This window comes from Bos indicus x Bos taurus, chromosome 5 (assembly GCF_003369695.1).
Source record: "Bos indicus x Bos taurus breed Angus x Brahman F1 hybrid chromosome 5, Bos_hybrid_MaternalHap_v2.0, whole genome shotgun sequence".
In the NCBI taxonomy this organism is placed as follows: domain Eukaryota; kingdom Metazoa; phylum Chordata; class Mammalia; order Artiodactyla; family Bovidae; genus Bos; species Bos indicus x Bos taurus.
In genome coordinates, this window is record NC_040080.1 from 69916 (window position 1) to 94803 (window position 24888).

Here is a 24888-nt window from a genome sequence, read left to right on the forward strand (position 1 = left end):
CCCGGCTCCTGCTGGAGGAGGTCCTGGTCTCCCTGTCGGAATCCTGAGCTTTCATATTCTCTACCTGAGCACCACGAGGTCTCCTCTCCTACGTAAGTGTCCGAATCTTCCATCTCAACCGCCTGTCTGAAGTCTTTCCTACCCTTCCTGAGTGTCTTGAGGTCTCATCTCCACTATCTGAGGGCCATGAAATCTTGTATCTCCCATCTGAGCACAAGCAGGTCTTACAGGCCCTGAGTGTCGGGGGGTCCTGTCTCCACCTGACACGCCTCATCTCTTCTGCTCTGTATCTGGAGGCCCTGCCTCTTCTCTCTGAGTGACCAAGGGGTCTCCTCTCTCCCGCTGTAGCACACGCACGTCTCGTCTTCCCTCTGTGAGCCTCCTCATCCCTGGGCATCAGGCATCTCCGTCTCTCCTGTCTAATCGTCAGGACATCTCATTTCCTCTCCAGAGTCCAGAGACATCCTCTCATGCACTTCGTTGTCAGGAAGTTACCATTTTCTCTACATGACTGTCCCTAAATCTACTCTCCCTGCAGGTCAGAAGGTCTTGTCTCTCTTATTACAAAGCCAGAACACACCTTTCATCTTTATTTACTAGGAAGTGACAAGGACTTATCCCCCTGGTGAGAAGCAGGATGATTTAATTTCCTTACTTGAGTTCAGTATTCATTAGTTCCCTTCCTGTCAGGCAAGAGGTTTTATTTTCCTGATAAAAATGCAATCGGATCTCAAGAGTATCAGCTATTTGAGTGGCAAAAGGTTTTAATCCCTGCTGCATGTCGAGGTCTCCTTCTCCTCACCCTGAGCGTGAGGGGCATTTGTCTCCCCTCCATCGGTTTCAGGGCTCTTAGGTACCGTGTCTGTTAGGGGTCTCTAACTCCCCATGCCTGAGTGTCACAGGTCTTGTTTCTGCTACTTGAGTTTCAGGAGGACTCTTGCCACATACGTAAGTTTCCAAGGTGTCTTTCTGTCTCTCTCTCATCGCAGGTGGCCTCACCTCCTCTATCTGAAGATCTGCAAGGTTCTATTTCACCTACCTGATAACTTACTTATTTTAACTCAGTAACAGATTGTGCCTAATAAAGTAATCAAAAAAGACTGAAAATATAGTTCAAGAAATGGCAGCAGGAATTCGATAAGTGATGTTACAGTTTTGACTGTTAAAGATTATCCAGGTGTTTTTACAGGATTTTGATGGGCATAAAATTGAAATGGTATTTAGATTCATGTGAATCCTGTAACAGAATGATGTAACCATTTATTTTAAATGTTAATATGTACAATTTTCTGGAAATCATAATGTTTGCAAGCTTGTTTGCAAGCTTTTTAAAATATAAGATGAAAATGTAAAATAAAAGTTTCAAAATGGAAAGGGGTACCCAGATTTTCAAAACATTTAGGGGTTATGCAATAAAAAAGTTTGAAGACCCAGTGTCTAGATTTTAGAAGAAAACTCTTGTGTGACTCTGCAGAGCAGCAGCCCCTTCTGACTCTTAAACAGGCTCTAGTCCCTGCTCCCAGACACAGTCGTATGCTGAGTGTCTCACATACAGACCTGCAGCTTCAGCTGTGTCATTAAATCTAACGGAAGAGGGACTCCGTTTGCCTCCTTCACACTGTTCTGAAGAGCAAGGGAGAGACGGGAAGGTACACGACAGTTAGGCTTCTGGGAACACAGGATGGGGTCTCAATGGCTCCTGGTGGCTTGACTCAGGCCAAGGTGGAGCTCCCAGCACAGGGCGGGGTCAGGACAAGGGGTCCCCGCTCCTGAGGCTCCTTCTCCCCGTTCTCGAGGCCCACCCTCCCCAGCCCCGCGAGCCCCTCGCTTCCCCAGCCTCCTTCCCGCCCTGGCTCCCTCTGCACGCCCCAACCTGGGCCGTCCTGTGCCCACCCCCAGCCCAGCCCCAGCCAGCTCCCGCAGATCCTGCCTCACTTCTCCCAGCCTGCTAACTCCCACCCACCCGGTTATTCTCCAGCATATGATACTCCCTCTTTCTCCCTGAGGAAGAGCAGGACCTTCCTCATCTGTTCAGCCTCAGTGCCCAGAGCTGCCCACAGGACCTGTAGGGTGGTCAGCGGTGAGGGCCACCCACAAAGTGCTCTCTGCTCCAGGCTGCAGACAGCGTGCTGGTGAGACGCTTAGGGCCCCTGAGGGGATAAAGCTGGGACATTCTGAGGTCGTGAGGGGGCAGGAGGAGGCAGGGAGTCCACCATCCGGAGTGAGAAAGTGTCTGCCCAGAGGTGCTGGGAGGCTGCAGCTCACTCAGCACCACGACCCTCTGCCATCCCACCACCTGCTCCTCTGATCAAGGCTTCTCTCGCCAAGTCCCGGTCTTAAAGTTTCTGACTCATTTTCTGAGGCACTGAGGTGTCTTCTGACCCGTGGGATATCTGTCTTCTCCCCAGGACCCAGGGTCAGTATGGTAATGCCATTTCCACGCCATGATCCCACTGCCATGCCTGCTGGACTGGCCCCCAGGTCCGAGCCCAGTTCCAGCCAGACGCAGGGTCCCACATGCGGCTCAGAGGAGGCTGACCCGCAGCTGCCACAGTGCTTGGGCTCAGGGAATTCAGAGACCCCCCCTGTGCCTCCACATTCAGACCCTCCCAGGTCCCCACTTCCTTCTAGGCCACTTCTGTGGACGACCACAGTTTCCAACTTGAAAATGAAGCCAAAAATGTGAAAATATGAAAATTAGAAATTGTGGGGTTTTCTAGACAGATTGCAAGCCTCTCTCAAGGACCCACTGCCAGTGGTCACCATCTCAGCCTCACAAGGGCCTTTGCCTTCCCGAGCAGGCCTTCCAGACATCCACCTGCTTCTCAGAGCTGCTCTGCCTTCCTGCCAGCCCTGGGTAAAGACACCTGAGCCCACTCCCCTCTGCACACAAGGCGTCACTCCATCCACGTTCTTATCCTTCCCGGCATCTTCTCGCTTCCCTGGAGGCATCACCCAGGCCCCATCCTGAGTCGAGGTCTACAGTTGCCATGTGTGATGTTCACACTCCACCTTGACCCAGTGTGGCGTGGCTCTGCACGCACTGCCCTCCTAGAACCCCACCAGGTGCCCAGCCGGTCTGATGGCCCGCCTCCATGGTTTCTGGCCCTCTGTCAGACCTCAGCCACGCAGCCTCCACCTCCCACAGCTCCCTGTGGGTCTCTTCTGTCCACTCGCCTCACCATACCACCCCCTTCACTCTTTGAGGTGCCCCTGCCCTTCCTGGGAGCTACCACCCTCCCCACCAGCTACCACACAGGCTTGGCCCCATCAATGGCTGGTGGCAGCTGGCTCAAGGGGAGATCTGAACTTGGGCAGGAGCTGTTGGGGCAGGAGAGCACAGGCAGACAGGAGAGGGCTCAAAGACAGGAGCAGCAGAATTTAGGGACACCTGGACACTGGCGGGAAAAGTGGACAGAGGCTACGGAGGATACCCGGACTTCTAGCTCAGGAGGGGTCATTCGCTGGGCTGGCGAGCAGAAAGAGAAGCTTCCAGTTCAGGAAGCACGGGCTCAGGCCCAGCACAACTCGGAGAGAGCGAGGCACAAAGAAGCCAGGCACGCGGGTATGGAGGTCAGCAAAGAGACCAGGTCAGAGACAGGACCCGTGGGTCATCGGTGTGAGCGGCCAGACGACTGCTGAGGGCCAGGGAGGTTTGTGTGACCTGCCCAAATGAGGGCAGAGTCTGCGCTTCCAGTATCTCCTCAAGTAGGCAGCTGAGAAATGGTTTCATTTCTTATAAATTTATTACATAATAATATTATAATTATTATCAATAATAATAATATAAGAAACATAGATCTCTGTGGGGTGTATCACAACGTCAGGGTCAGGAGGCCTCGGAGCTGGAGCAGGGGGAGAAACCCCCCAGGTGGAGCTCCGTACAAAAGGAGGGGCGAAGCGGAACTGACCCTGTAAAGTTAAAAACCCAAACTGAACGGAACCAAAACCCACAGGTGAGTGAGACGAGTGTGTATGTGGCAGTCTGTTACAGTGACTGCTGCCGTGTGTGTGACCTGGTCTGTTGGTGAAAGGGTTACTGGGTGTGAATCTGCCCAGGGCATGGGGCCGGTGGGCCGGGGCAGGGCGGGTGGGCACAGACCGGCGTGCCAAGCCCCTGGGCTGTGAAAACTTCTGTTTTCTGGGTTTTTTCATTTTTATTAAAAAAAGCTAGAAATATAAACAGAAACTCGTGAGTGACGTGGATGGAGCTTAGTCCAGACTCCAAACCCTAGGTTTAAAAACGTCCCGGGCCCCCCACCCCACAGGTCATTGCTGAGTGTGAGGAGTCACAGTAAGGGGGGCTGGGGTGCCCACTGGGGTCTTTGCCTCTCCCCAAGGCTCGCAGTGGCCTGACTCTAGGGGTGCCCCTATGATCCCCCCTAGAAGCCCAGAGAGGGCGGAGCACTGCCTCCAAGGGCCCTTGGGGGCCTCTCCCAAGCAGCAAGGCTTCACCAAGAAGGCCCACTCAGGCTCCGCGAGGCTCTGGAGGGACAGGCTGGGCAAACAGCAGGTCCCAGGGTGCAAGACGACCTCTGACTTTCTTTGGAAGTGGAGACGGGGTGCTTTCACAGGCACACACCCATGCACGCACCCTGTGCAAGCTTCCGAAGCCCCCACACTAGTCCAGAGTGGCCCCTTGGGACCACCCTCCAGTCAGGCACACAAGGGGCTCCAATGCACTCAGTCGCACCCCGAGTTTCACACACTCGCACATGTGCGCACACACACACAGGGCGGAACTGGCGACTTCAGGTCTGAGGCAGGGAGGCTTCTCTGCTGTAGTCACCCAGCAGCGCGGAGAGGAGGCTAGACCCCTGCTGGGGGGGGGACCCTGTGAGGGAGACGGCCGGGGGCAGGTGCCAGGGCCCTGCGCCCACACCCGCCCTGGGCGGCTCTCCCAGGCCGCGTGACCGTGCGAGGGCCCACAGGAGTCGCCGTCTGCCGCCCCTCCTCCACGCAGCACCTGAAGGGTCGGTGGGGAACACCATAGCTCAGCGAGGGGAGGGGGCCCAGCTGGGCCCCGGGGCGGGTGCGAGGACCCTGGCCAACCCCAGACCAGCTGGAGCGTCCCCTGCCCCATGTGGGGTGGCAGTGGCAGTTGAGGGGCCAGAGATGGAAGACTGGGCAGCCGCAGCGGAACCGGGGGCTGGAGGGGAGGGGAAGGGAAGCTATTAAGGACAGAGATATTTGTTCCTTTTCTTGTTCCAAATATAGAGTGGATTAAAATATGCAAAACAGGGGGCTCCTTGGCCCCCAACCGAGAACCCCAATGTCTTCCCCCCTCCCCCCGAGTCACCAAGGTGTGTCTTGACCTCGCATGCTGGACTAGGTTACCCCCTCTGGGAAAGTAGCCACCAGGAGCTCAGCGGGAGATGGTCAGGCTGGAGCACCCCGCCCCCGACCCCCTCCCGCTCCAGCCCCCCACGGCCCGCGCCCTTCCTGACCGTGTGCTGGGTGGGGCTCGACGGCCTGGGAGGGCGCTAAGCAATGTACAGGGCAAGTCTCCGAGCGACAGCGAACAGGACGATTCATGCAACATTCCTGGCCCGGGCGCCGGTAGGGTGGGGGCTGGGGAGTGGGCCGAGCCCGCAGCCCGGGGGCGGAGGGGGGCCCTGCCCGCAGGGCGCGGCCGGGGCGTGGGGAGGGAGCGGGGGGCGTCAGCTGCCGTCCAGCTGCCTGAGCGCGCGCTCGATGTTCATGCGGTGGCCCACGCGCGTGACGCCCAGCTCCACGAAGTCGTCCTTGGTGAGCGCCGGCAGGTGCGCGCCCTCGATCTCGTGGTCCTCGAAGCGGTCGCGGTGTTCGCCCAAGTGGATGCTCTCCAGCCAGTCGCCCACGTCGAACTTGCTCCAGAGTTGCAGGGGCTTTTGTTGGAAGGGCCGGCGCGGGCTGGGGGCCCCGGGGCCCGGGCCGGGCGCTGGCGAGGGCAGCGGCGAAGGCGAGGGCGAGCGGCTGCGCGCGCTCACGCTGCGCACCACGAAGCGCACCTCCTTCGGCTCATGCGGGATGGAGAGGCTGGACGACTTGAGGATGGTGGGGGGCGTGAGGCCGAAGGGCCGCCCCGCGCCCCCCGCCCCCGCCCCCAGCCCCTCCACCCGCTCCAGCGACGCGGGCTTCACTGGGCTCGGGGCGCGCCGCGCCACAGGGTAGCGGCCGCCGGGCCGCACCGGGTAGGAGGCCCCGCCGCCCGGGCCCCCAGGGCTGCGCTGCTGCGCTGAGATGGTGCTCAGCTCACCGAGGCTGCTGAAGAGCCTGCGGAGGGAGAGGGGGTCAAGGCCAGGTGAGGGGTACCAGGCAAGGTGGGGCCGGGCGGAGGGGGCGGGGCCAGAGGCCAGGAGGACGCTGGGGGCGGGGCCGGGGGCGGGGTAGCCTTGGGGCCGGAGGGAGACCGGAGGATAGGATCCCGTGGTTCCTCTGGCCCGGCCCCCAGAGTCAGTGCCCTGCTGGGGGAAGGGGAGCCCTAGACTGAATGGAGTAAGAGCCCAGGCCCCTCTACTCCACGGGGGCTCCGAGAGCAGGCTGCCTGAGCAAGGACAGCCTCTGGGGCAAAGGGCTGACCCGACGTTTCTGACAGCCTGCGACACCGGCTCTGGACACCGCCCATCCACCCAGACCCTAGAGAGTAGGGCTGGCAGTACCCCTCAGCACTGCCCCTCTGTTATCATGAGACCCAGAGAGACCTGGGCCGGCCGCAGGGCTGGCTGAGCCGTGATCAAGGCTGGTGGCAGCACAAGACGGAACAGTCCATGAGGTCTGAGACGGACACCAGGCGGCGTTCACATCCACACAGAGAGCAGCGCGTGCAGGACAGGCGTGAGGCCGCGGGGCACGTGCCATGCGGCCTCGCTGCGCAGCGGCAGCCACGTATGTCACATACATGCAGCAGCAGCGGCAGGAGCGGCATGGCCTGCCCACGACAGGGACAAGCAGCATATGTGCAGAAACAGCACACACTCACAGACACACGCGTGCGCAGATGGTCTGCACTCCCCAGCGTCACCTGATGGATCCGGCCTTCAGCCCCTCCACCCCCCAGCATGGCCGTGGTGGGAGGCCCGATGGGAGGCCTCCTCCAGAGAAAACCCCCTCCTGTATCCCACATCGCCCCCGCCCAGTTTGTCTCCCTATACCCCTGCTGTGGCCAAGGGAAGCCTCGGGGGACCGGCCGTGGCACCGGAGCCCCACGAGACCAAGCACAGCAGAGATCCAGGCGGGCAGTGCACAGAGAGGCATGGGATGGGCATGCTCACTTACACAGCCGGCGCTCGGGACCACCGCGCAGCTAGACAGAGCAGCCACATGCAGATGGGCAGGAGAGAGCAATGAGAGAGAGAGTTAGCGCCGGCCCTGAGCGGGCGCGCCGGGCAGAACCACAGTGGGCAGCCAGGTGGGGACCCGCTGGCCAGACACCCCGGGAGGAGGCTCGGAGGCAGTGGGCCGGTGCAATGGGAAGGAGCACACTGGAGCTGCAGGGCGAGGGGAAGTGCAGGCCAGACGAGGTGGGTCTGGGTGGGCCTCTGGCCAGCCTGTGGCCTGTTCTCCGCTCTGTGGCCCTCATCCACAGGCTTCACGCAGAGCCCTGTGTGCCAGATGCTCAGCCGACACCTGGCTCTGGGGTGCTTTGTGACCTTGTGCTGCTGCTGGCCCAAGAGCTTCCCTCCAGCTGCCGGCCCGCCTCCCTTTCTCTGCCCTTGCCTGAACTGGGCTAAGGACCCCTCCCCTGGGTTCCCCAACTTTTGTGCCATCCTGACTGGTGCCTGCCCCACATTGTGGAGGGCATCCTGAGCACCAGTCGTCCCCTGAAAGCAGGTCTTGTCTTCTCCTCTCTCACCGGTGCAAGGTCAGCGTCTCCCAGGAGATCCAGCTCTGTCCTACTCGACCTGGTTTCCGCTGCCTGGCTCCCTCTCCTCAGCCTCTGTCCCCGCTGCCTCGCCCAGTTGCTCAGATCCAGAGCAGAGCCTCTTGAAGAGGCCAGACCGTGTTCTCCCCACCCCAGCAGAGAGGGGCTCCAAGAGCACCTGGGCAACGGGCTCAGGGAACAGGCACCGATCATTAGAAGAAACCCTCTTCTCCCCCACATCTGGCCTTGGTGGTACCACCTGGATTTCGGGGCAAAGTAGGGCAGCAGTGGAGGGTGGGGAGGACCCCAAGGGGCTGAAGGGAGCCCAAGTCGTAGAGATTGCTAGGGAGGGCAAGGGAGCGGAGCTGGGGTCAGCGCTTCTGTCCCCGCGCCCAGGCGCCCGCACATCCCTCCCGGGCCCGGGGACCTGCGTCTCAGGATGGAGTCCTGTGTGCCCACCCCAGGCGTCTCCTGGAGCGGGGTCAGGAGCCCTGGCAGGAGGTGAGCTGAAGGCCAAGGATGAGGGTGCACTGGCTCAGAAGCGCCAGGGAGACCCTACCAAGGGGAGATCCTGGGTGTGGAGCAGGGTGCCTGCCAGAGGCTAGGGCTGGTGCCAGGAGGCGTGTGAGAGAGGGACTGAAGGGCCACGATCCCCTGGGGCCTCAGGGGGGAGAGGGCTCGTCATGCTCCCACGGCTGTCCCCCCGAGGCCCCAGGGCCTGGCAGGAAGTGTCCAGGGATGCCACAGCTGGGTGTCTGCTCCTCCTCCCCTTCCCCTCGGGAACAGGGAACTGCCCACATTGTCCCGGGCCAGGACCCCCAGGGCGTCCCTGGTTGGGTCCACGTTTCCAGGCCACCTCTGCACAGCCGCCACTGTCTGTCACCGCTCTCCACGCTCCGGTGGCCTCCCCACCAGGCCCTGACCATGGCACGGCCCGGGCACAGCCCCGCCAGCCTCCCAGAGGGCTTCCGGGAACAGTCTCTAACACGCGTACCTCACTAGGCACCTGCACCCTGGACACCTCCTGGTCTTTCTGCAGACAGCTTAGCCAGGCTCCAGTCCTCAGCACCCTTCCCACCGATGTCTGAGTCTGGTACTATCTGGCTCACTCCTGGCGCCTGGACCAGTGAGGTCTGCTATCACGCCTCCCCTCCCCTTCCCCAGCCCCTGCAGCTGCCGAGGATGTCAGCAGAGTCCCCTTGCTGACCTGTCCACCAGTTCCCCTCTTAGGTGCCCTTCCACTTCCCTTCTAGATCGGTCCCCCATTAGTTCGCACTTTCTCCCAGGCCATGTCATCCACCTCCACCCTTTGCTGTAACCAGTGTCCACGAACGCCGCATGTCAGGCCGAGCCAGTCTCTCCTGAGCCCCAGACCTCTGCTGGGATCCCCACACATGCTCTCCTCCCCTGGTCCCTCCCGCACCAGAGGCCTTGGAGCCCCCATCAGCTGCCCCGTCTCTTCACCCACATGGTTCATGAACCCAGGCCTTTCTCCTCATCCCCCAGCTACCTCTGATCCCAGACCTTTCATGGGCTCGCTCAGGACCTCTTGCCTGGCTTCCTAATTGTTAGCCTTGACTCCTGGTACCTAGCTTAAAGCCAGGAACACAATATGCATGGGGGAAAAATGCTATAAGACAAGAGCCACGTGATGTGTCACTCTCAGGCCTGACTGCCTGTCAGCCCAGCGGCGCCAACAGGCAAGAAGCAGCCCAGCCCGGCCCCGGCCTCTGCCTGGAACTTTCTGCCATTACACTCATGCAGGGCAGGTCTAGGCCTGTGGTCTCCTGCAACTCGAGAGGCTCATAGAAGGAAGTAGCCCTCAAGAGGAGCTCAAACAACTCGGGCTGGGAGCACCACGAGGCCCCCTTTGGCGTCAGCGTCTCACCCAAGCCCTGACTTCTCACTGCCCGCACCAGCTCACGGCTCCAACCTCCAACACTCCAGACCCCGCTGGGCGCCCCCTGTGACCCCTTCCCACTCCTCCAGTGGAATTCGTGGCCCCTGAGGCCCTGATCACGGCTCCTGCAAACCCACCTCACAGGTCCCCCACCTGTGAGGACCTCCTCAAGCAAGGAACACGTGCTGGCCCTTGTGTCCTGCCCTGGCCAGCACACGACAGGTCCAGTTTCCAAAGAGCAACTCCTGTGGGCCTTGAGGCACCTGCAGTCACGTCAGGCTCCAGCCAGACTCCCGGATGCGAGCAGGACAGGGCCCACAGGGGTCCCCCGGGCAGGGTTCTCCATCCCCGCAGAAATGTGCCTCTTCTGTGGGATGATACCTGGTGATCCCCTAAGGAGATGGTCAGACCACAGCATGCCGCACATCAGAAGCTCTGAGAAGCACCGCTGAGAAGAAACCTCGCCAACTTTGTGTCCAAGAATCTTTTTAGGTAAAATCAGATGTGCGGCTCAGACGGGAATAAAACCGAGAGCCAGAGCAGAGCCGAGCGTTGCTGTGGGGCTCAGAGACAGGCAGCCCTCAGGCCACACGCGGGATTCAGATCCAAGCACGGGGTCTGGAAGACAGAGGGAGTTTAGAGCGGGCGTGGGGCTCTGAGAAGATGTTCTGCTTGTCAGGCTAGACTGAAAGCTGGAAGCAGAGAGAGAGCTGGTCTGGGATCAAAGTTGCAAGCAGCCAAGTCCATGGGCCTTCCAGATGCATTTCCACAAGTTACCAAGCTTCACGTAAGCGGTAACCTCTCCTTCCCCGTCTGAGATCTTTTTAGATCTCCAGGCCACACAGTGTCTTGCAGCTAAAGGGACACAGAGCCTGGACTGAGCTATCAGTGGAGAAGGTGGGCAGAGCAAGTACTTCTTCCCTCATGGTGTCTCTGTGGTGAGGAGGCGAGCAGGCCTGGGTCCAGGCGACAAGGCTCGGGGGTGTGACCCACCGAGTGGCCGTGGCAACTGCCCTCAAGCTTCAGCTGGGGTCAGTCCCAGAAGGAAACAGCCCCACCTGGACCCCAGAACTTCCTACATTTGGGACATGTCTCCAGCAGACAGTGTCCGCAGCAGCTGTGGTCACGACGTGAGAAGTGAGGGCCAAACTCTAGCCACTGCTGGCTGCGAAGAGCCGCCCAGCAGCCCCAGCCGGCAACACGTGGGGCCGCACGGGGCGCTGACTGCACGGGGCGCTGACTGCCTGTGCTTTCACCCAGGGCTGAGGCCAAGGAGGAGGAAGGACGAAGTGTGAGCAGGAGCCGACGGGACGCAGAGGGGAGTGTCGAAGGACGGGCGGGGCACACAGGGGTTAAGGCGGCTGGGCCTGCCGAGGGCACTGACTGGGCTCAACTGTAGTGACTTCAGAATCCACGAGCTGTTTGTTGTATTCCGGTTGATAAACGTAGGTGCTGGTCTACAGAACGAACACACACGCATTTCTGCGTGAGGGAAATCACTGCTCAGTTGTGAGCCCGTGGACCGCAGCACGCCAGGCTTCCCTGTCCTCCACCATCCTGGAGTTGGCTCAAACTCATGGCCATTGAGTTTGTGATGCCATCCAACCATCTCATTCTCTCTCACCCCCTTATTCTCCTGTCCTCGATCTTTCCCAGCATCAGGGTCTTTCCAGTGAGTTGGCTCTTCACATCTGGTGGCCAAAGTATTGGAGCTTCAGCCTCAGCATCAGTCCTTGCAATGAATATTCAGGGTTGATTTCCTTTAGGACTGACTGGTTTGATGTCCTTGCTGTCCAAGGGACTCTCAAGAATGTTCTCCAGCAACACAGTTTGAAAGCATCAATTATTTGGTGCTCAGCCTTCTTTATGATCCAACTCTTGCATCCATATATGACTACTGGAAAAACCATAGCTTTAATTATATGGACCTTTGTCGGCCAAGTGATGTTTCTGCTTTTTAATACCCTATCTAGGCTGGTCATAGCATTCCTTCCAAGGAGCAAGTGTCTTTTAATTTCATGGCTGTGGTCATCGTCCACAGTGATTTTGAAGCCCAAGAACAGAAAATCTATCACTGTTTCCATTTTTCTGTATCTATTTGCCATGAAGTGATGGGACTGGATGCCATGATCTTCATTTTTTGAATGTTGCGTTTTAATGATGCTTTTTCACTCTTCTCTTTCACTTTCATCAACAGGCTCTTTATCGCCTCTTTGCTTTCTGCCATTAGGGTGGTGTCATCTGCATATCTGAGGTTGTTGATAGTTCTCCCAGCAATCTTGATTCCAGCTTGACTCCAGCCGGCAATTCACATGATGTACTCTGCATATAAGTTAAATAAGCAGGGTGACAATATACAGCCTTGACTTACTTCTTTCCCAATCTGGAACCAGTCTGTTGTTCCATGTCTGATTCTAACTGTTGCTTCTTGACCTGCATACAGGTTTCTCAGGAGACAAGTAAGGTAGTCTGATATTCCCGTCTCTTTTAAGAATTTACCACGGTTTGTTTTGAGCCACACGGTCAAAGGCTTTAGCATAGACAATGAAGCAGAAGTAGATGGTTTTCTGGAATTCCCTTGCTTTCTCTATGATCCAATGGATGTTTACAATTTGATCTCTGGTTCCTCCGCCCTTTCTAAATCCAGTTTGAACATCTAGAAGTTCTGGTCCACGTACTGCTGAAGCCTGGCCTGGATGGCTTTGAGCGTTACCTTGCTAGCATGTGAGATGCATGCCACTGTACCGTACTTTGAGCGTTCTTTGGCGTTGCCTTTCTTTGGGACTGGAATGAAAACTGCCCTCTTCCAGTCTGATGGCCACTGCTGAGTTTTCCAAATTTGCTGGCATACTGAGTGCAGCACTTTCACAGTATCATCCTTTAGGATGTGAAATAGCTCAGCTGGAATTCCATCACCTCCACTAGCTTTGTTTATACTAATGCTTCCTAAGGCCTACTTGACTTCACACTCCAGGATGTCTGGTTCTAGATGACAAGGCAAGAATACAAAGAACTGTATAAAAAAGGCCTTAGTGACCCAGATAACCACGATTATGTGGTCTCTCACCTAGAGTCAGACATCCGGGAATGTGAGGGGAGTCACTGCACACTAACCCTGTGTGTGTCACCAGAAGGGGCTTAATGACAGAGACTCCAGATTACAGTGGACAAACAGCAGGGCTTGAGGTCAGCTGCCACCATGTACTGGCTGGAATGGCCCTCCTCAGAACCTCAGCTGTACTGTCTGGAAAGTGGAGGTTACATTCATGTATCCATCCAACAGAAAGGCGGTGAAGACCAAGTGACGTGACTCGGTCTGGTCCAGTGCAGAGCGTGCTTATTTTCCCATAAGGACGCTAAGAGTCCACCCGCTGCCCTGGCGGAGCACCTGGCCACCCTCACTATTCCGCAAGCGAGGGATTGCAGTTCACTGAGGCTAAGTAGTTTGTCCAAGACTACAAACTCAGATGCAACCTGCTGAGGGTTGATATCCAGGACCATCTGACCCAGGCCAATGTCAGGGAACAAAGTGAGCTGCTAAAGCTGATGAATGCCATGGCACAAAGGAGTCTCCTGTTTTAGGCTCGCTAGCACCTGGTACCTCTGGGAATATCATCCGAGTCCCCTTTGGATACCACCCCCACCCCCACTTTAGCACCTGTCCAGTTGCTGGGCTGACCACAAGCCCTGATCCCTAAAACAGCATATTACACAGGCCTGGCCAACAGCAGCCCTGGGTCTCCCTGACTCAGGTGACCATTTCAGGGGACACAGGGGACCCAGATGAAGCCAATCGGAGCCTCGGATTTTGCAGGAACTCCTGAGGGAAAGAGACTCACTCTGCCGTGGGCCTGCAGAGCAGATACAATATAAAAGCTGGAACTGCTGGCTTTGCCCCGACCCCCACATCCAAGAAAGGAAACACACGCAGGTCCTGATGCAACCCAGAGCCACTGGACGAGAGAGCCTTGCCACGACAAATGGGAAATGCTGAAGATGACCACAGGAGACGCAGCAGGAGGCTCCTGAGAGACCCAGGGAGACGCGGCAGGAGGCTCAGGAGAGACCCCGGGAGATGCCGCAGGAGGCTCAGCTGATAGACCACCTGCTTCAGCCCCACAGGAACCCATGGAGCGAAGACGGGGCCTGGGCTGCCCTGAGCGCGGCTCTGGGTCTCGACAGCCAGCAAACCTCAACCAAGTGTCTGTCCTTCTGTGGCATCTGTCTTAAGCTGCCTGCCTAGACCTCAGATCACAAAAGACAGCACTTGCATTTGGTAGATGTTTTATTAAGGCCTGCACTGTGCCAGGCGTGGTGCTACCCACTGTCAACGGCCCTAATTTTCATCAGGAGGGGCACAAAGGGGTGCAGGGGCTGGTGGAGGCAGGAGAAGCAGAGAGTGAAGACGGGGGCTGGTCCAGGCTGCATCAGGAAACCCCGCCTTCAGGGCTCTGTTCCTGAGAGGCCTGGGCTGCTCACTCCAACTGGACTCCCCTGGCCACACCCCTAACACCGTCTCTAAGGGCACTTTAAACATTGTCCTGGTAGGAATAAGGCCTTCACGTTCAACTGGGAGTTGGAAGAGGTGAAAAGTGGGGAGGGCGCCAGAGCCAGCCCGGGATGACAGGAGCTGGAGGGTAGCTCCCCAAACCCCTTAGGAGAGGCATCACCAGTTTCCCAAGCCCCCACCTATCTTTTGAGTCCTTAGCTGGGAAAAAAAGTAGATTGGACAAGCCCTTGTGAACCTGGATCTCCTCACTGCTTTGTGAACTCTGCGTTCCAAGGCTGGCAGGAAAGACTCACTAGGTTGGTCACATGGTAGAGAGGAGGAGTCAGGAGGTGGAGCCCCGCGTGATACCACAAAGCTAGAAGTGGGGGAGAGCCGCCAGGGTGCAGAAGGCAAAAGCAGACAAGGACTGACCGGCGGTGACCAGCTCTGACTCAGACCAGCTCTCCTACCAGCATCCATGGAGCCCACAGGCCCAAGGAGGTCCTCTCTGGGGCACACTCTTGGGAATGAGGTCCTCAAAGGAAGAGCCAAGGGATGAGCCCAGAGGCTGTGGCAGCAGACTCTGAGCCAGAGCAGCCCCCCAGTCCCTCTCCCACGTCCAGAGCACCACATGGCCTCTCTAAGTCCCCACCTTGTGCAGGCGATGGGCGGGGAGGCCAGAGGAATGGGGAAGGTACGGGGAAGAAGCAGATGGAGGTGCAGAGAGAGAGGATGCTTTCCATCTAATAGCTCCTTAATGTACTCTGAAAATCACGCACAGGAATCAGTATTTGAGGGGCTCTAAGGCAGTGCTGAGTGACAGAAATGTTTCTGGGGCAGAAAACAGGAAATTGGTGGTGGGTCTTAGGAGGAAAAGGATCCAGTGTACTCTAAGTTTCAAAAGGAAGTGAGGAAAGATGGTACCAACCACATGGGACAGCCACATGGCCACAAAGAGGACGGTGGGGTGGGTAGCGGTTTGCACAGGGCACCGAGAAGTCCAGCAGCTGGGGGCGGGGGGCAGCGGCAACTTTAGAGTGGACCACAGAAGGACCCTTCATGGTAGAGGCACCTATGGTCAAGAGAGAGTCCTCGGGGATTCCCAGGGGCACAGAGCCTCAGCAGGGTGCAGAGGTGCTCACGCCCAGCCTTCACGGCCAGCACCAACAGGGATGCAGAGAAGAGCACCTCTGACATCTCAGGTCCCTGAAAGAGCCTTGGGTCTCAGACAGACGAGGCCAGGTAAAGGACAGAGGGGTGGACAGGAGAGCGCAGGGCGGGGTAGCACGGACAGGTGACAGAGGGGATGGGATGGGCGGCTGGGGGACGGAGCCACGGAAGGACAGGGAGGAGCACGGGGCGGGGCAGACGGGACCCGACCCTCCCCACTGCCCTGCTCACCGAGCTGCCGCGATGGGAGACTTCTTGGCGGGGTCCAGCAGGCCGCCCAGGCCGCCGGCCGGCTCCTCCCCCAGGGAGCGGGTGTCTTTGTTCAGCTGCTGCAGGCGGGAGCTGAGCTCGGTGATCACAGTTGGCTTGTCGTCTTCAGGCCCAGGGAGCCCCCGGCTCTCGACGGGGTCCCCCCACAGCTTGGACCTTCTCTGGAAGAGGTAGCGAGGGCGAGCAGGCCCGGCAGCAGAGGCCAGCCCGGCGGTGGCGGCGTGGTGCTGCTGGGCCATGAGCTCACTGTCGGAGGACTGCTTCAGCAGCGGGTCCCTGAAGGTCACCGGCCCCTTCCCCAGCGGGGACTTGAGCTTGGGCTTGGGAGGCACTGGTGGCTTCTCGAGTAGAAAAGTATGTCCGTCGGCGAAGGAGGTGTGGGTGTCCGTGAGCTCCCCGCTCTCCGAGCTCAGGGTGGACATGCTGGACACGGTGGAGATGGTGCTCGTGGTCTCCAGGTGGGGGTCGCTGGAGCTGCGCGTGTCGGCCTCCTCCACCCCCGAATCCGCTGCGGACTCTGGGGCGGGCGGCGGCTCGCTGCTCGGCTTCCCTGAGGCCGGGCCTGGCACCGTGGTGGGCGAGGGGCCGGGGCCGGGGAGTGGCGTGGCCAGCAGGACCCCGTTGGCAAACTCTTCGGGAGGCGGCACGAGTCCGATGCGGGCCAGCTCCTCTCTGGTCTCCTCGTCGCTGGAGGACAGCTGGGCTGGCGGCAGGTTCACAGCGAATACCAGCTCCGGCTCCTCCTCGGAGCTGCCCTGGCCGGGCCCGGGGTCGGTGGGGGCACTGCCGGGGGGCTGGGCCCGGGGGCTCGGCAGGGGCTCTGCGACCACAGCTGACTGAGTGGGGGCCGGGGCCAGCTCCGGAGTGCCAGGGCGCTGCTCTTCGGCCCCCAGCCCACTGGGCTCGTGCCCGTTGCTGGTGGCGTGCACAACGATGAGGCCAGCGGGCCGCTGCAGGGACGTGTCCAGGACGCTGAGGATCATGGACTTCTTGTCCTCCGGAGACTTGCGCTCCTCCCGGGGCACCTTCTCGGGCTCCCTCCGCGCAGGCACGGGAACCCAGGCTGGGCTCCTGGGGGAGAAGGCTGGCGAAGCCAGAGGCCCTCGCTCCGAGTCCCGGGCCTGCACATCCACAAACAAGGGCCCGGGCCGGTCGGTGTCGGGGCTGTGCACAGGTGTCGGGGACCGGGAGGGCGCCTGGGAGGCCAGAGCCCGCTCGCGAGCCGCCAGGGCCAGGGCCAAGGGAGAGCTAGGGTCCAGGGGTTTCCCGGTGAGCGGGTGGATGAAAGTGGAGCCGGAAGGCCCAAGGCTCGGGCCGCTGACCAATGGCTTCAGAGCAGAGACTGGGGAGGGCAGCAGCAGGTCGCGGCCGGTAATGGTGGCGCCGGGTCCCAGAAGGCGCTCGTCGATGGAGCGCGAGGGCTGCAGGGAAGGCATGTCCGCGCTCGGAGAGGCGCCCTCGATGGCGCCCACAGACAGGAACACGGTGGAGCGCCGCCGCTCCTCCAGCCGCCGGTCCTTGCTTGGGGCCGGGCCGCCAAACGCCAGCCCGGGGCCGTCTCCGGGGCCGTAGTCGAGGCCGCTGGGCCGAGGACCGCGGTGCGTCGGGGAGGGCTCCCTGGCGAAGCTGCCGACGACCGGGCCGGGGCTGCCCACGGCCAGGGCCGCGCGCTCCTGCGCATCCTCCACCTGCAGCTGCTTCACCAGCGGGCTCTTGCGGCGCTGAGGTTTGGACGGCGCGAAGAGGCTGGCGCTGAAGGCGCCCAGGTTGGCGTAGGGGCTGTCGGGGCCCGGCGGCCGCGGCCGCCGCTTGGGGCGTTCCGGCGGGGTGGCCGCTGGCGGGGGCCGAGAGGCGTCGGCCGCCTCGGGCGCCGAGTCCTGCAGGATGATCATGGAGCGCGCGCGCTTCTGCCGCTCCGGGTAAGGCAGCGGACCCAGGGCCGCGCCGGAATCATACAGGCCCGGGGCGCCCGCGCCCAGGCGCGCCTCCAGGCCGGGTTTGAAGCTGGAGCGCACGGTGTCGTAGGCGCGGCCCGGAGGCGGCGGTGGCGAGAAGGCGGGGGGTGGCCCAGAGTCGAAGTAGTAGGGGGCAGGAGGGGGCGGCGGCGCGGTCTGCGGAGGGGGCGGGATGCCACGGCCCTCGCGCACCGAGTCCTGCATCGACGTGCTCCTCGGGAAGCGCCCCTCCAGCAGGGACGCCAGCTTCTCGTCCTCCCCTGCAGACAGAGGCCCTGGTGAGCCCAGCCGTGGCACCGAGGGCCAGGGCCTGCGAGGAGGCCCCTCCGGACCTGGACGCCTGCCCTCTCCCCACCCCCGGGGGCAGCCCAGGTCCCGGGCGCAAAGGCATCTTCAAAATCTGCTAGGGCTGCTGGCCTGCCCGCCGGAGGATGGAGTCAGGGTGGGTGTGGGCACTGGGGTTACAGAGCAGAGGGAGACACGGGGAGACACGGAGAGCCCAGGGCAGGGGGTCTGAGCAAGGTCCTCAGGCTGGACTGGTCCCGGAAGGCCAGGCTCTGCACCTCAAGCCGGGCGTCAGGTTGGTAGGGCTCCTGCGGACTGGGGAGAGGGATGGGTTCAAATACAGGGGAGAGGAGGGCCCAGCAGCAGAGACTTTTGAGAGAAGACTCCAACTCTGACCCATGGAGAGGGCCCAAAGACAGCAGCCCCCACCCACCCCTACCCCAGCAGTGGGGACGGAACTGCAGAGAAGGGCGAGGGGTGGTCGGAGCAGGCCTTCCCGCCCAAGATTGAGCAAGGCCTCCTCTTGAGCCACCAGCAGCGGAATAAGCAGGTGTCACTGGGAGGCCCTGGTGGCAACCGGGGTTGGAGGAAGGGAGACAGTCAGATATAAGGGGGAACTCTCTCAAGCAGGAGTGATTCACTGTAGGCAAGGGGACAACAGGACTGTGGCCAGGAAGAGAGAGCTGAGGCCCGGGTGAGTGGTGCTCTGTGAAGAGACAGGTCCAGAGAGGCTCCATCCTAGCGACCCGTGGGCACTGGGCTGAGGGAGGCTGCCAGGAGGTCATACCATAGCCCTTGTTGCTGTTCAGTCACTAAGGCATTTTCTTTGCGACCCCATGAACTGCCGTAGCCCTAGTGGCAGAAATTCGGGAAGGCTGGGCAGAGGAGGGATGGCAGGCTGAGCACGTGACCCACATTTCAGCTTGACTCCTTACTGGCTGTGTAAGCCTACGCCAGGCCCTGAGCCCCTCGACGCCCCAGTTCTCTCGTGGACAACACAGAGTTAAAATGAACCCTACCTCCTGCCTCACTCCGATGCCATTAGGGTCTGTGCAAGAGCAGGGCTGGAACGCGCAGGGCCCCCACTGTCCTGCCACCTCGCTAGAACCTGGCGGGGCCTCCCGGCTGCCCGTGTGCAGTGCAGACAGCTGGGCCGCCCACGCGCTCAGTCAGGCTGCAGGCGACGAACAGCCCAGGCCAAGGAGAGTGGACGAGCGGCTCCTTAGAGCTGACGCACAGGGCTCTGGGAAGACTGCTTGTGGATCTACACCTGGCCTGGCTCAGGGCTTGGCCGCATTCCCGTGCAGACCGCCTGTCCCCACCCACCGCCCCCCGCCGCCGTGGCACTCTACCAGTCCACCCACACAGCACTGCCCGCCCGTGTCTGCGTAACAGCACCGCAAGGGGCGTGTGGTGGGGCTGGGGGCCTTTGGTGTGCGATAAGGCTTGAATTCCAGTTCTGCCAGTTACTGTCTGATGTTTCTTCGCCTCCTGACACCTCAGCTTCCTCATCTCTGGAGACCTGCCCCCTCCCACGGAAGTGTGACGTGGAGCCGTTTAAAGCTTAGAGCACAGGGCTGAGCACCCAGAAGCACCCCAGGAAGGCAGCTACAGTCGTCATCACCATCATCATTTTTAGGTCTGCCTTCCACCCCCACTGCTGGACACAGATTCTGGGCCAGGTTTGGCCTGGGTCTCCTCCCCGCCACATTTCTTGCGCGGCATATAAACGCAGCTCAACACCCACCAGCTTGTGCACGAGCTGGAGCCACGCGGGACCAGCTAGCGCTCCTGGAGGATGCAGGAGGTTTGGCACACCGCGTTCTAAGGCAGGGTGAAGACAAGCCACTTGCCTTGGGGTGAAAATGGGACTCTGTTCTGACGCAGAGCAGGTGGGGCCCTCTGCCCAAATAATAAACCTAGGCATTTCTCCAGCACTTTCTGTGCACCAGCCTCAAGATGCAGGACTACAGCTACTATCAGCATGAGTACAGCCCTCTGAGTGAACCTCAGAGTGGCCTTAGGAGGTAGGTACTAGATGGTCCTCAGGTTTATGGGTCAGGACCCTGAATTTCAAGGATTGAGATGTGTGGCCAGGGTCACATAGACAGGACAAGGGGTGAGGAGCCCCAGAGTCTTGATACCTCCATCAACATTCAAGTGAGTGACAGGTGGCAGGCTAGGGCATGGAGGATTAAAGACGAGCTCCCTGTGGACTGAGCCCAGGAGCGTCCAGGAAGGGAAACCCTGGCAATCTCCACCAAGCGGTTCACAGCCTGAAGGACAGGCACTTAGATCTGGACCTGCGGGGCTCAGTACTGGGACTGGGAGGGGCTGAGGGACAGGTCATCCAGAGAGAGTGAGGGTGGGGGGATAACAGTGCATGCGGAGCCAAGTCAGAAGGAGACAGAGACAAACATCCCCAGATGAAGCGGCAGAGGATGGCCTAGGGCCCCGAGGCAACGCGGAGCCCACAGAGGAGTAACTCCAGGGATGCAAGGTGATCTCTGCACTGCAGAAGCCCACAGAGGAGTAACTCCAGGGATGCAAGGTGATCTCTGCACTGCAGAAGCCCCCTTTGGCCAAGGAGGTGGACTGGAGGGTAAACAGAGGGTGAAGCCCGGGCGGCGGTCACAGGGAGACCCAAGCTGGGGCTTCAGAGACTGAGGCACGAGACAGCGAGGCCTGGCCAGGCAGGGCTGCCAGGTGTGTGAGGGAGCGCACCACTCCTATTAGGTGGGGCAGCCAGAGCATGAGGAGGAAACAAAGATGCCCAGGGCTTAGGCCAGGGAGGTGAGGGGGACGTGCTTCTTGGCTCCAAAATAGCTGCACTCTCCTATGCCCTCTTCCCCAACCTTCCACCTACAGAAATGACCCTAGCAGTCTCTGAAGGACCACTGCTCAGCAACTCACCCCCTTATCTCCCAGAAACCCCCAGGCGCCCTGCATGTCTGAACCCAAACACACACTCCCCAGCCTTCCTTGACACCCAAGCATGACTGGTCCTCCCTAGTAAATATGCCTGCATACCCACCATGCAACTGCTGAGCTGAGCTGTCTGCAAACATGTCACCTCCCCCAACTGAGTCCCCAGACCCTGCCCAGCATCAGTTTAGAGTGTGTATTAAGCAGCAGAGCCCTGGGGTGAATAAGGGATTGGGTTTGCCATCAGTTTGCAGCTGATTGGCCAGATGAGTGGACAGAAGACAGGCAAGGCAGCTGTGTGACCTGGAGCAAGTCATTTTTCCTCTTTGCCTCAGTTTCCTTATCTGCAATCTAGAGGTACTGACAGTGTTGTCTAAGGAAGGCTACTGTAAGTAGTAAATGAACCAGCACATGTAAACACATGCTCGAGTAAGCACTGGCATGTACTCTGCTGGGCATCGGGCACACAGGAATAAAGGGGTGGGCAGGCAGAGGGGTCAGCGGGTGAACAGATGGACAGAAAACTGGACGTGTCTGTGGGTGGATGGATGGACAGGTGGGGAGGTAAGGGGGCCCCGAAGCCTAGAGGGAGGCATGGTGGGGAGGGCTTCTTAGATGATCCAGCCCAGGGTCAGGGGAGGAGGTGGCCAAGGGTGAGGGGAAACGAGGCCCCATGGGGACAGGTGCCGAAGGCAAAGAGGCCGACACAGCCTTGAGAAAGACCCACGTCCCGCAGGCGAGAGATGGAGACTAAGAACCGAGGGGGAAACGGCAACTGTCCTTGAAGTCCTAGAGAGGAAGACTTCAAGGAGGAGGGAGCAGGAAAGTCAAGTGTGTCCCCTGGGAGGGATCCCCTGGTGGGAACAATTTCAGTGTTAAGTATGGACAAAGCTGGCCTGCCCCAGGCCAAGAGGCAGGTAGGGAGACAGCAAATAGGGAGACTTCTGCAGAAAACTGCCTGTGAAGGAGAGGAGGGACGTAGAGACGTAGCTGGAGTGCTGGAGAGGGGAGGAGGCGGTTCAAGGGGAGAGTAGCTTTAGCATCAGAAGTGTGACATGAGCTCGGGCTGCAGGGGCACAGCCAGGCAGGGTACAGGAGAGCCAGGGACAGGGACGCCGGTGTCTGTGGGACGGCGGGACCGGGGTGCCCGCTGGTGGGGAGGGATGGGGAGAAGCCTCAGGGGTATCTTTCAGCAAAGTATCTCTTGGTTGGGTGAAGGACTGACATCCCCTCGCCCCCATCTATGTCCACAAACAAATGAGATTCCTGGGCCGCCGCCAGGCAGAGGCAGGACCCGGAGAGAAACTGTCAACCTCAGTTGAAGGGTGGGAAGAGACAGGGGCCTCCAGCCCGGCACCCACTCCAGACCCACCCAGTCCTCCAGCCCCATGCAGCCCCCAGCCCAGCCATACCTACAGACTTGGTCCGTGGAATCCCCTTCCGCAGGGAGCCTGGCAGCTTCTCCGGGCCTGGGAGGCCCTGGCGCTCAAACAGTGACTGTGAGAGTTGGAGGGGGCAGGGGTATATGGAGGTTCTAGAGCACCAGGGTCCCTAGTTCCCCATCCAGCCCCACCCATCCTCCTCCTAAGCCTGAGATCAGCCCCTCCATGTGCTAATTCCAGCAGCCCTGGTGCCCATGGTGCTGACACAGAAGCCAGACCCAGGTCCTGCCTCCGAGGAGCAGGGGCAGAGCTGTGGGACCCAGGCAGCCTTGGGCAGGGTTCTTGCAGACAGGGGCCTCGGTGAGGCTGGGGGGGGGGGGGGGGGGGCGGGTGGAAACAGCCCAGAAGTGGGCGGTGGGGGACAGAGGCACACCATGCTGTGGCCTCAGCTGGGCTAGGGTCCTTGCTCCAGGGGGCAGAGAGCCTGCCTAAGGCAGGAGGCATCGAGCACCACAGCCAGAAGGGTGAGCACTCAGCACGCTTTAACTGTGGCTGTTCGGGGAACTCAGATGGCCCCCAGCGTCTTCGGAAGAGGCTTTGGGGTCCTTCACCCCCACCCCTGAAGAGTGTAGTCCAAATGAGGGACCCTCACCCTCCACATGCACGAGCGGGGGGAGGGGACGCGGCCCCGTGGCCCCGTGGCCCGCCCACGGCCCTGCCCCCAGCTCAGGCGGGCTTACGCTGATCTCAGCGGGGGTGATCCTCCGGCTGGTGGGCCGCTGCTTGACGGTGGCCGCTCTCGAGTCCGCATCCGCGATGTCGGGCCTCAGTGCCGGCTCCGCGGCGGCCGCCAGGATCTCGTCCAGCTTCTCTGCACAGCCAGAGAGGTGCTGCCTCAGCCACGGGGCCCCTGAACCTGCGACAGCCCTCTGCAGCCCCAGACACACCCTCCCGCAAAGCTGGTCCTCCCGGGGCTGCTGACAGAGGCCGCCTGGCCCAGCCCGGCCCGGCCTTCCCTCCCCAAGGCATGCGCTCCTGACCCAAGATAGGAGGCCTGGGACTTGTGTCCCATCCAAGCCCCGCACCCGCCAGAACCAGCCCCCACTCCAGCCTGGCCTCTCCTCTCAGGGATGCTCCAGGTAAATCCATGATCGCGGCTCCAGGAAAGCCTGGCTGGCCATGAAGGGGAGGACCAGGGCAGGGGCAAGACTGTTCAGAGCCAGAGACTTCCTGAGTTTCCCAGTTTCCCGCTGCCCTTCCGTTATTCCCATCTGCACCCTCACTGCACCGAGGCAAGCAGCAGCTCCAGAACAGACCCTGGTGCACAGCCAGGTCCATAAAGATGTGCGTAAACCAAAACCAGGGAGGGGGTAGCGAGCGGTTCACTGCCCCAGCTAGAGACCTAAAGCACAGCTCTATGCAGATGAGGAGGCCCCAGAACCTACAGCTCGAAAGGCAGCTCCATCTAGGTGGGAAGTGCTAAGATGAGGCTATTGGGAGAGGCAATGCTGAGGGGCTTCCAGCAGCCCCTCAGAAAGCTGCCCCAGAAGCTAGGAGGGAGAAGGACCAGCCTGGGGCTGAGGCCTAAACCAGGTGCCCTCGGGAGGCACTCTTTGCAAATCTGTTATGAAAGAACAGCTTTGCTTGCTCGTTTCTCTTAAAGCTATTTAATGTTTTGGAAAGCAGTAGTTTTAATGAACAACATGACTTGGAGATTCTGTTAAACAAGTGTGTCTGGATGACTGGGGAGGGTCCACTTAGGGCCAGCACGCGGGACACAGCAGAGAGGGAGGCAGCCCCACTGTCTGCCCGGCTGCCCCCTGGCCTGGCTGTCCGTAGCCCCACTGCGACCCACCTGTCACTCAGCCACCAACCCCCCGAGCCCCACCCCCCACACATCTGCTACAACTAGCCACCTGACGCCCCAAGTGCCCCAGCGGGAGCGCGGCGGTCAGCACGACACCTCCTCCCAGCACTGCTCGGCGACTGCCACAGGGGCGGAAACAAACTCCTCTGACATCTCCAGTCCCATCCTGTATGCTGACTGTCCTGACCTAGTCTCTTTGTGCCTTGATTTCCTGATCTGATAAAACAGGCATAAAAAGGTGCCCGCTTCAGCACCAGTCTGTTGTGAGAATCAGCACATTCGGCCCAAGGGCTGCAGCTGCGTCTGGCTCAAGGCAGGCACTAAGGATACACTTTCTACAGCCCTTCTTGTCTCTGCACCTCACCTCCCCAGACAGCCCGTGAGGAGGAGAGAGCAATCGGCCGTCCGTGCCTTCGTGTCCTGAGCATCCAACCCAGGCCCCAAATACATGGAAGTTCAGCAAATGCTGGAGTCACCAGCAAAACACACTTTTATCTGCAGACCAGCCCACTTGGCCTGTGCACAGCTCTCAGCACCCCCAGGGGCAGTGGGGGTCAGAGGGGCCTTCCTTTTGCTTCTGGAATGAGGTGAGTGATTTCCTTTCAGAAGCTGAATCCCCATCACCACCATTTGCTAAGTCCCTTGTGGCTCAGCTGGGAAAGAATCCAGCTGCAATGTGGGAGACCTGGGTTCGATCCCTGGGTTGGGAAGATCCCCTGGACAAGCAAACGGCTACCCACTCCAGTATTCTGGCCTGGAGAATCCCATGGACTGTACAGTCCATGGGTCGCAAAGAGACGGA

The 24888-nt window shown here is 60.0% G+C and overlaps 1 protein-coding gene across 3 annotated transcripts in view; it reads right to left on the bottom strand.

Annotated features, from left to right (window-relative positions):
* Window positions 1-3727: 3727 nt before the first annotated feature.
* The window catches only part of SHANK3 (SH3 and multiple ankyrin repeat domains 3), a 48892-nt gene continuing 27731 nt past the window's right edge, over window positions 3728-24888 (bottom strand). For 2 of the 3 annotated variants that reach the window (XM_027540381.1, XM_027540380.1), the window contains 4 exons: window positions 22960-23090; window positions 22250-22334; window positions 15634-17887; window positions 3728-6255 (listed from right to left, as the gene is read on the bottom strand). In XM_027540381.1, the coding sequence (XP_027396182.1) occupies window positions 5661-6255; window positions 15634-17887; window positions 22250-22334; window positions 22960-23090 (3065 nt within the window). In that variant the 3' untranslated portion in view covers window positions 3728-5660. Of the gene's footprint in view, window positions 6256-6323; window positions 7286-15633; window positions 17888-22249; window positions 22335-22959; window positions 23091-24888 lie in introns of those variants that run through there. The other variant, XM_027540382.1, reaches the window with a different exon arrangement.